This window comes from Ochotona curzoniae, unplaced genomic scaffold, assembly GCF_017591425.1.
Source record: "Ochotona curzoniae isolate NIBS_2020 unplaced genomic scaffold, NIBS_Ocur_1.0 scaffold_274, whole genome shotgun sequence".
Classification (NCBI taxonomy): Eukaryota; Metazoa; Chordata; class Mammalia; order Lagomorpha; family Ochotonidae; genus Ochotona; species Ochotona curzoniae.
In genome coordinates this window covers 913,032-924,145 of record NW_024467101.1, presented here as the reverse complement: position 1 = coordinate 924,145, position 11,114 = coordinate 913,032, and the positions used below count along the sequence as shown (strand labels likewise).

The 11,114-nt window shown below is 45.9% G+C and overlaps 1 protein-coding gene across 1 annotated transcript; it reads left to right on the top strand.

Moving 5' to 3' along the window:
• The first annotated feature begins 353 nt into the window (after positions 1 to 353).
• On the top strand, positions 354 to 1,337 carry LOC121171836 (putative gustatory receptor clone PTE01). Its single transcript, XM_041003559.1, has one exon. It carries the CDS (start codon positions 399 to 401, stop codon positions 1,335 to 1,337), a length of 939 nt encoding a protein of 312 aa, XP_040859493.1. The 5' UTR covers positions 354 to 398.
• The last annotated feature ends 9,777 nt before the right edge of the window (positions 1,338 to 11,114 follow it).

Genomic DNA, 11,114 nt, shown 5'->3' with positions numbered 1-11,114 from the left:
TCTTCCGCCCAATGATTCACTCCCCAATTGAGCGCAATGGTCCGATGCTATGCCGATCCGAAGCCAGGAGCCTCTTCTGGGTCTCCCAAACGGGTGCAGGGTCCCAAAGCTTTGGGCTGTCCTTGATTGCCTTCCCGGGCCACAGGCAGGGAGCTGGAAGGGAAGCAGGGCTGCTGGGATAGAACCGGCGACCATATGCGATCCTGGGCGTGCAAGGCAAGGACTTTAACCTCTTGCGCCACCGCGCCTTGCCCATGGATTTTAAATCTTATGTGAATTACAAATATATGCAGCTGAGGTGACTTGGTTTTATTTTCACCAACACTACTTTCTTTTGCTGAAGGAGTGCAGATGATATAGAAACACAAAACCACACACGTGTCTCAGAATTCCATCTCATGAACTTCTCTGAGGATCCAGAACTGCAGCCCCTCCTCATGGGACTGTTCCTCTCCATGTACCTGCTCACAGTACTCGGGAACCTGCTCATCATCCTGGCTGTCACCTCAAACTCTCACCTGCACAAACCCATGTACTTCTTCCTCTGCAGCCTGTCCATGGCTGACGTGGGATTCACCTCCACCACGGTTCCTAAGATGAGTGTGGACATCCTCACACACAGCACAGTCATCTCCTATGATGGCTGCCTGACTCAGATGTTCATGTTCATTCTCTTTGGGTGCATGGATGATGTGCTCCTGTTGGTGATGGCCTATGACCGGTTTGTTGCCATCTGTCACCCCCTGCATTACCACATCATCATGAACCCTCGCCACTGTGGCTTCCTACTTTTGCTGTCATTTATGGCCAGCCTTTTGGATTCCCTGATGCAGAGTTTGGTGGTCCTGAGGGTTAGTTGCTTCAGCAGAGTGGAGATTCCTAATTTCTTCTGTGACCCATCTCAACTTCTCAACCTTAATTGCTCTGACAGCCTCAGCAGTGACATAATCATATATCTCATTGGAATCATGTATGGCTTCCTCCCTATGACAGGGATCTTCTTCTCTTACTCTAAAATTGTCTCCTCCATTCTGAGGGTCCCATCTCCAGGTGGCAGGTACAAAGCCTTCTCCACCTGTGGTTCTCACCTGACAGTGGTTTGCTTATTTTATGGAACAGGCATAGGTGTATTTCTCAGTTCAACTTTCTCACTTTCAGCTTTGAAGCGTGCTGTGGCCTCACTGGTGTACACTGTGTTCACCCCCATGCTGAACCCCTTTATCTACAGCTTGAGAAACCAGGACATGAAGAAAGCCATGAGGAGGCTCCTCAGTAGTGCATTTGTGGTCCCTGTGCCATGCTGCTGGACTGTAAGAGTGAAAGGAGAGCAAATGTAACAATGTAAACCTTCAAGTGTCACCTCTCTGTGATGTGATACTTTAGGCTTTTGTCTTCTTCAATCCGGTGTCTCAATATTGCTCTTTTCTGGGGAATGTTTACAGAGCTTTTATGCATGGGAAGTCTCACATCAAGTTCTACTTCACATACGAATCTTTCTGGAGTTTATTATTGATGATCCAAATATTCCGCACAGATGTCCAGCCAGCCACAATTTGGGAATTTTGGGAGATTCCATCTTCCATATATCATATGTTCTTTCCATACGGATTTTGGATGTATCCTGTTTGTGCTGGTTTTCAATGTGGACCCAGAGCAACTCTCTTTTTCTTGATCCACCTGTGATATTTACCCAATCACAGACCAGGTCCTGGGTGGCAGAGATTGAAGTGATGCAAAAATATGGGTGAGAATGCTTTTAAAAATATATATTTTTTTCTTGTTAGGCACTGTTAAAGAGTGAGATGGACTCTCAACAAAACTGTTAAATATATCATGACAATAGGATGCTGGAATTTCTGCCATTGTCTATACCTGAAAAGTCAGGAAATGTTAGCAGAATGATGGGCTTGTGACTGTTTTGAAGAAGTATGCTATTGTAATAATATAGGGGAATTGATTCTGGGGAAAGGATTTGGGGAAGTGGGAGGTGAAATACCCAAGAGTAGGGAACTGCTTGTTAAGTAAATAAACAAACAAATAAGTAAGTAAATAAAAAGAATGAAAGGGAGGGACACTTATACAGATATCTCCCATTCATTGGTTCACTCCACAAGTGGGATCCATGGCTAAGATGAAATCAGAGAACAGAAGCTTCACCTGGCTCTCCCATGTCAACAGAGGGCTTCAGCACCTGGGCCAAATTTCACTGCTTTTCCTGGCATGTTATCTACGAGCTCAGTCAGCACTTGAACTTCCATCTGTTGAGCACTCCAGTGTCATAAGCAGTGGTTTTATCCTCTGTTCCATGACCCCAGTACCAAAGCCAGAATTTTTAAGACACCCTTGGTATATGTTGAAAACTCTAATGATTTTTTTTAATGAGTTCCGTTGTATGTGACATCCATTCTTCCCTCACTGCCTTCAGAATTCTCCCCTTCTCTATGGCTTTAGACAGTTTATCATTTGATTTGGTGTTAGTCTATTCATCAGAATTATTTTCATGTAGTTCGCTGATCTCCTTGAATATGTATATTAACTACCACCTTGCAACTGGGGAAGTTTAAAGTTCCATTCACTGTGAAAATAGCCTTCCAACATGTTTTCTCTCTTCTTACTGTGGGACTTCTGTAAGAACAATATATTTTACAGAAGTGTATGTTTTGTTTTCATTCTCTTTGTATCTTTTACTTGATAACTTCAAATTAGAAAAAAAAATCCTGAGCACAGAAAATTGATTACAGGAGTTCGGGAAGCATGGAAGTTATAAAAGTTGGATATACTCATTTATGACACATACATTAATTTAAACATGATAGAGAAAATTGGGTGAGTGGGTAAAAGAATCATTATATCCACATATTTTGTGTAAAGAAATTTTAAATGTTTCTGAATTAAAATGTTAAAAATGAAATAGAACTGTTAGAAAATCAATGTTTTGAAAGTCAAAAAGGTAACTACTGCACTGGATAGAATTTTCTGTTGAATAGTGATTAGTCCAACTTTGTTACTGTGTGTCTCAACTCCAATATTTGTTTATCTTCTTTTTTAAGTATTTTAGCTCAATTCTCATGATGTGTGTGCATTTTACCTGACTGCATATAGATTATCTATCCATGATATGTATCATCTTATGGACCATCTTTAGGATGATTAGTCTGAGATATCTCCACCTTTCAAGTAATGAGTTAGTGGGCTGATGAGGGAGCAGAACAAGCTGATCATCCAATTCTGACAGCAGCATCATATGTGGGCCTCAGTGTGTGTCCTGGGTTTTCCAGTTCAGATCTGGCTCCCTGTTTGTATCCTGGGAAAGCTGTGGAGGAATGTTGAAATGCTTCAGCCCCAGTACTGATGTGGGAGACCTAGAAGAAGCTCCTGGTTCCTGACTTTGACTCAGATCATCTCTGTTGAAATAATTTTGAGAGTGAAATAGCAGAAGGAGGTCATGTCTGTCTCCTTTCTCTGTAAAGATCTGCCTTTCAAATAAATTAAAATTTAGAAAAATAATCGTTTGGTAATTTTTTCCTGAAGATAGAATATATTGCTTTGAGTTGGGCCATCTTTTCCAGTTTCTATGCATTCTTTGTTGCTGCTCAGTTTTGAACACTTGGGAGAAAGTTTACCAATTTTTTTTTTTTTTCTGGATTGGCTTTATAGAGGGAAAGCCCTGAACTGGCAGACTTGCTAAAGATTGTAGGATTTTTAACCTTTTCAGGGGAGGCATCTTCTGAGGGTGTGTTTGTGTGTGTGACAGAGAGAGAGAAAAGAGAGAGACTTTACAGTGAAGACGTATGTCCTTGCTCTCAACAGCTCACTATTTATGTCCCTGGTGTCTCTTTCTGCTTCTACAGTTCCTCTGGGACTGTAACTAGGGGCCTGATTATTTGCATTGTGTTTTCTTTTTTACTGATTTAAAAACAATTCCAATAACTTATTTATATATTTTTAAATGATCTTATTTGATTAGGGTACAAAGGGTCAAAGGCAACTGGAAATTGGGTAATACCATGGTTTCCACACTAATATCATGTTTTCCCTGTACCCGGGGTCAGGGGAGAAATAAAGGGAAAAGCTCCACCAAACCTCCCTCCCATTCCAGATCCCTGATGTGAGGCACACTCCGAGGGTCCTGCTCAAGCAGTTTTGATAGTTCAACAGAGCTGAATTGCTGCCAATCTCCCCGTTCCAATCACGATGAAACCTATTCAAAATTCACTGGCTGACAGTATCTTCATGGTTGGGGTTCTGAGGTCAGCAGTTCAGTTGGAGGGATCTCCAAAGAAACTTCATCTGAGATGATCCCAAACCTGATTCTTGTGTGAATTTGCCAGGACAGGGTTGGGTACAGTCCTTTGCCCCAGTCAGCTTATGCACATGTTGGTCGATGCAATTGCTGGGTCAGTTCTGTTTCCAACCCTGCCATCCACTTGAACCAATGGGTGTTGTAGTCAAGCTCGATCCTACCCACGTCAAACTCGGTTTGCACGCAAACCAATTGAGAGCTGCAGCCTAGTTGGGGCAACTCCCAATAGCCCCAACCAGGCCTGCTCCCTCCCCTGGTTCCCATGCATGCCAGTATGTACTGCAGGCTTGTTCACTCTGTCCCACATCCCATTTAGCTCTCGTAAATGTCAATGGATATTGAAGACTAGTTCAACTCAACCAACCTACTATCCAGCCCACACACATACTGGCAGGTACCTTTCTGCCTAGCTACCTCTGCCCTTGTCCTGGTTTTTGTGCTGTCCAGTGGGAATGGTTACCCAAGAGGGAGATGCCCACTACTCCCTACTAGGCAACTCCAACTTGATTGTGCACTCTCCAGGTTGTTCTGGCATTTAACATAACAAAATTTGTCCCTGGTGCCAGCCTCTGCCATCTGATGATGTGGCAAAACCCAACCAACCCTCACCCACTCTAATTTTTGCTTGCACCAGTCAGAACAGTCACCCTAATCTGGCCCTTCCCCAATCTAGCTCATAGGAGGCCAGCAGGTGTTTTAGCCCTGCTTGGTCTGGTCTGCCCCCATCCCAACGCATGCTCTTCAGTGGGAGTGGTTTTCCAGCAGGGGAGCCCACATTAACCTGCCGGCTTTGCTTCCCCCCAACCCTCCGGTTCTCAAGCGTGCTGTTTTGGTGCTACAACCACATCTGCTTTGGCTCACCTCACCTTGGCATTCCTTAATGTGCACTGGTATGTGTTGCGACTGAAACTGGCCTGACCAACGCTATATGCTGGTGCTTGGATTTGCCAGCGTTTGATGTGAACTGGTTCAGCCTGGTCTGCCCCCCACCTCTGCCATATGTATGATGGTGGATATCTTCCCCTTGCCTGATCCAGGTTGTTCCATATCATGGTTCTTGTGCTCACCTGCAGGGGCTGTGTTCCTCCTTCAGAACCTCTCCCTATGCCAGGTTTTGTGTGTAGCGGTGGTTCCACATGCCAGCCCTCATTGCTGGTCTTCAATCCATTCCAGTTCTTGGTGTTGGATGTTTCACCCCAGCCAAGGCTTGTCCATACCCAGACACTGCTCACACATGGCTCAGTAGTGTCAGAGACCCAGCCTAGTCCATCTTATATCTATCCAGGTTCTGTAAGAACTAGTCCATGAGCCAAGGACTTTGCCTTTCAGCAGTGGCATTGGCCTTAGTTCCCAGCATTGGGTCTGGCCTTGTAGAGGCACCACCACCCCACAGTCACCACACTGTGGGGAGTGGCAAGCTGCCCCAATCCCAATGCCCCAAGGCCCGGACCCCTCCCTGTCTTGTCCTGTCACAAGATTTTGGCAGCAGGGTAGAGCTAGGATTTTCATCCAGTTCACAAGGTTCCCTCATGGCATACTTACCCTGAGAGAAGATTCCTCTTGGGCCTGGAAAAAGCCAAATCACTGCTTTTTGGTAGTGGCTTTGGCCTGAATCCCCATTCTTGGATCTAGCCCAGCAGGGGCTCCCCCCTCAGCCACCACACTGTGGAGAACCACAAACTGCCCCCAACCCCAAGGCCCAGACCCCGTAATGTGCTTTCTGATCTGGTATGCATAGAGCATGCCTTTATCATTAGTATTCCCAGTCCTCAAGCTATTAACCAGCTGTTCAGGCAGCCCATGGGAATATAGAACTTTCCACCTTCCAGTCCCTTCCACTGAGAAATGCTAGGAGAAGTTGAGGGTTTATTCTTCCCACTGCAATGGCATATCTGAGATAGGGCAGTCTTTGGCCAGCCAGTAAATAGATGCTATCATCTAATTTGATTCAGTTCTTGTTTAGCTTTGGGCTCACACAAAGGAACATCTTCTCTGACCTGTGTGGTTTATGGGACGACAGGATCCATGTATGCTGTTCAATCATGACTCTTTGGGGGGAACAAAGGCCTCAGACATGTTATGCTGCTGAGTCATGGAGATCACCATGCCCAAAGTATATATGATTAACTAGTTCATGAGTTGATGACACCGATGAAAAATATCAAGTGATTGAACTCTGGTGTGACATGAGCACTTACTTGATGAGAAAAACCAGAAACCACTGGAATCGTTGGTGAACTTTGATTCAGAATGGCTACAGATATTGTGAACTTGAGAGACTTAGTGAAAAAAGTGGACCAAGCGTCAGTTCTTAAGGACTCATAATTATGGTCACATCATGAAACAGTAGGATGAAAAGTTCATAAAAAATAAACAATAAGTCAAAGATATCTATTGAACAGTATTGTGCAAGCATATATGGCTGGGAGAATAATGGTTTGGTGGGTGTATATAAGCTGAAAGAAAATGAATACATGTAAAATCTTGTGGTGCTAAGACTCGAACAGTTCAAGCGTTATTATTAGGGGTTTTCAAAAATTTTTCTCTCAAGGGCAGGCATTTAGCATAATGATTAAGATGCCTCTTAGGGCACCTGGCACAGTGGCCAATGGCTATAGCCCTCATCTTGAATTCACCACCAGGATCCCATATGGACTCCAGTTCTATTCCCGGTAGCCCCACTTCCCATCCAGCTGCCTGCTTGAGGCCTGGGAAACTAGTCAAGGACAGCTGAAAACCTTGGGACCCTGTACCCATGAGGAAAACCTGGAAGAGGCTCCTGGGTTCGAGTCAGTGCAGCTCTGGGCGTGTGGTAGCTTGGGGAGTGAATCATCAGACAGATCTTCCTCTCTGTCTCTCCTCCTCTCTGTATATGTAATATTGCAATAAAATAAACACATTAAATAAAAGATTCCTCTTAGTGTGTGAGTGCTTGACCTGCTCATCTGTGTGACTGAAGATTAGAGAATCCAGGTTGTGCCGGGTTTGATCCTTGCATCCTGTTTCCAGCCACAGCTGCCACATGGTGGGCAAATCTGGAGCTGGTTTGGGCTTGAGGCTAGAGAAATTTCTCTGACCACAACCACCATGCTGGGGGCAGATCACGGGTGGGTCTGGGCATGCAGAAGAGCCTGGCTCTGCCCACCACCGCCATGCTGTGGGTTGATCTCAGATGAGTCTGGGCTAGGGGCACAGATGCTTGGTCCTTGCAGCTGTGCAGCAGGAGTTGGGGCTATCCATCCTGGGTGGTCCTCCTCAGTGTAAAGGATGGAGTCTTGGATGGCACATCATGGTGCACGTAGAGGACATGCAGCCCATTGAGGTCTTGAGAGGTCATTCAGTACCATAGCAGAGAAAGGATTACAGCCAAATGATGATAGCAAGTATCTAGACAAATGGGGACTACAAGGTTGAGTGTGTCAGTGAATAGACATTGAAAGGGATTCCTCATCCATAGGTTAGTGGGATCAACAGCATTTCAGCATTATTGCATCCACTTGGGCAGAACCCATGGAGCATGCAACACATTGTTCCCTGGTTTGATACTGGGTAGCCTTTCCCCATCTCCTGGCAATGGGATGGTAGGGAGACTGTGTATGGCATATCCCCTTATCTTCCATCTCCTCCTAGAAATGGGAAGAAGAAATAGAAAGTTTGGAAACAATGATCACACCCACTTCTCCCTAACCCTAGCTCCTTCCCATACTGATAGATTATATAAACCTTATCTAAAATAGCAGTAATTTATACTTGAATATAAAAAGATGCCTCTTGGGACATTCGAGTCTCATATATATGATTCTGGATTAGATTTTCAGTTCTACACTGGGGCTGGGCACAACAAGCTGGACTAGACTCCAGTACCATCTGGTGCTCTGGAGAACCAGGGTAAATGTAGGACAGACTAGGCTAGGTGTCTGCCCCTACTGAGCCATGTGTGAGCTGTGTCTGGGCATGGATGAGCCTTGGCTGGGCTGAAAAATCCAACAGTAAAAACTGGAATGGGTTGATGGCCAGTCAGGAAAGGCCACTGTTCCTGCCAGGACAGGAGGTGGACTAAGTGGGGTTAGCCCATGGACCCACCTGGTATGTGCAAGATTTGGCAATGGGAGAGGTTCTGATGGAGGAGCTTGGGAAGCACCTCTGTCAAGACGCAGACCCTGCAAGTTAGTGTAAGAACCAGGAAAGGGGGCAACGCAAGCCAGGCCAGAGAAAGATGCCCACCAACATACATTTGCCATAGGTTGGGGGCAGACCAGACTGAACCAGCTCACATCACCAGCTGGCGATCTGAGCACCAGAACAGAGTGTAGATTGGGCCAGGTTCTGTCACAACACATACCAGTACACATTATGGCTGGCATTTGGATGCCTGCTGAGCTGGGCTAGGTTGTACCCGTCACCGGCATCAGCTGGAACTAGGGATGGACTGGGCCGCGCCAGTCTACAACACCCACTACCAAATGCCAAGGTGAGATGGGCTGTACCAGACTTGGCCGCCATGCCCAAACAGCACAATGAAAATCAAAGAGGATCAGGCCCGGCGCGGTGGCGCAAGTGGTTAAGGTCCTCGCCTTGCACGCCCCGGGATCCCATATGGGCGCAGGTTCTAATCCCAGCAGCCCCGCTTCCCTTCCAGCTCCCTGCCTGTGGCCTGGGAAAACAGTCGAGGACGGCCCAAAGCTTTGGGACCCTGCACCCGCGTGGGAGACCTGAAAGAGGCTCCTGGCTTCGGATCGGCATAGCATTGGCCGTTGCACTCACTTGGGGAGTGAATCATCGGACTGAAGATCTTCCTCTCTGTCTCTCCTCTCTGTATATCTGCCTTTCCAATAAAAAAATAATAAAAATAAATCTTAAAAAAAAATAAAGAAAACCAGAGGGGATGAAGCGAGCAAAGCCAGTAGGGGAAATGTGGAGGGGTCCTCTGCCAGGCAGCCACTCCCACTGAAGAGCATGAGTTGGGATAGGGGCAGACCAGACCAAGCAGGGCTAAAACACCTGTGGGCCTCATGTGAGCTAGATCAAGGAAAAGCCAGGCTGGGCTGACTGTTCTGATTGCTGCAAGCATAAATAATAGTGAGTGAGGGTTGGTTGGGCTTTGCACATCATCAGATGGCAGAGGCTGGCACTGGGGGCTAATTCTGTTAAGTAAAATGCCAGAACCACCTGGAAAGTGCATAATCCTGGAGTGGGTGTGGCCTAGTAGGGGAATAGTGAGCCCCTCCTTCTTGGGTTACCACTCATACTGGAGAGCAGGAAAGCCAGGACAAGGGTAGAGGCGGCTAGACAGAACGGCACCTGCCAGATTGTGTGTAGGCTGGACACAATCGCAGGATTATCAGCAGGAAAGTGTATTACAAATGGAACCACTGCTTGTAACATGAACTGGAGCTCCCACGGTTGTCCAGCATTGCAAACAGTGAACTGATTTTGATGGATAAACAATGAAGGCTCCAAACTCAAACACTTTAATAAGTCCATTCGTTTGGACCTGGCACAGTAGTCTAGCAGCTAGTGTTCTAAACTTGCATGTGCCGAGATCCCATATGGGTTTCTGGTTCATGCCCTGCGGCCCTGCTTCCCATTTGGCTACCTGTCTGTGGCCTGGGAAGGCAGTTGAGGATGGCCCATGGCCTTGGGACCCCACACTCATGTTGAAGATCTGGAGGAGTCTCCTGACTTTTGATTGGCTTGCTGGTCATTGTGGCCACTTGGGGAGTGAATCATTGGACTGAGTATCTTCCTCTCTGTCTCTTTTCTTCTCTGTATCTGACTTTCAAGTAAAAAAAAATAAATATTGGGCCCGGCATGATAGCGTAGTGGTTAAAATCCTGGTCTTGCTCACGCCAGGATCTTTTATGGACGCCGGTTCTAATCCCAGTACCCCTACTTTCCATCCAGCTCCTGCTTGTGGTCTGGGAAAGCAGTCGAGGATGACTCAAAGCCTTGGGACCCTGCACCTGCATAGGAGACCTGGAAAAGCTCCTGGCTCCTGGCTCCAGATTGGCGAGTACCAGCCATTGCAGTCACTTGGGGAGTGAATCATCTGACCTAAGATCTTTCTGTTTCTCCTAAATAAATCTTTAAAAAATAATAATAAATATATTATTTAATTTTTAACATTCATTATTATTTTTTAAAGATTTATTTATTTTTATTGGAAAGGCTAATATACAGAGAGGAGAGACAGAGAGAAAGATCTATCTAATGATTCACTCTGCAAGTGACCGCAATGGCCGGTGCTGAGCCAATCTGAAGGCAGGAGCCAGAAGCTCTTCCGGGTCTCCCACGCGGGTGCAGGGTCCCAAGGCTTTAGGCTGTCCTCAACTGCTTTCCCAGTATAAAAGAAGGGGTCTTAATGGGAAGTGGGGCTGCCAGGATACAAACCAGTGCCCATATGCGATCCCAGTACATTCAAGGTGAGGACTTCAGCTGCTAGGGCCCAATAAATATATATTTTTTTACAATTCATTATTTCTAAATAATTGTCAGAGTTCATTATTGCTACGTGCAGAACATGATTTTGTTAAATTTAAGCTCACTTAATGCATTTAAAATCCACCAAAGATGAAGGCAAAAGTTAGATAATCAATTATTTTCAGAGAGAAACAGGCATGGGAACATAGCAGAGTGGTTAGGACTTGCTACTCCCACACTGCAGGGTCTGAATTTGCCCCCATCCACTGCTTCACTCCCTAAATGCCTACAGTGCCTGTGGCAGGACAAACACATAGGCTGCTATCTGAAACTCAATTAATCTCTTGCTTGATTAGCAGGTCCCCAACTACATGTGCCATCAGTAGTGCTT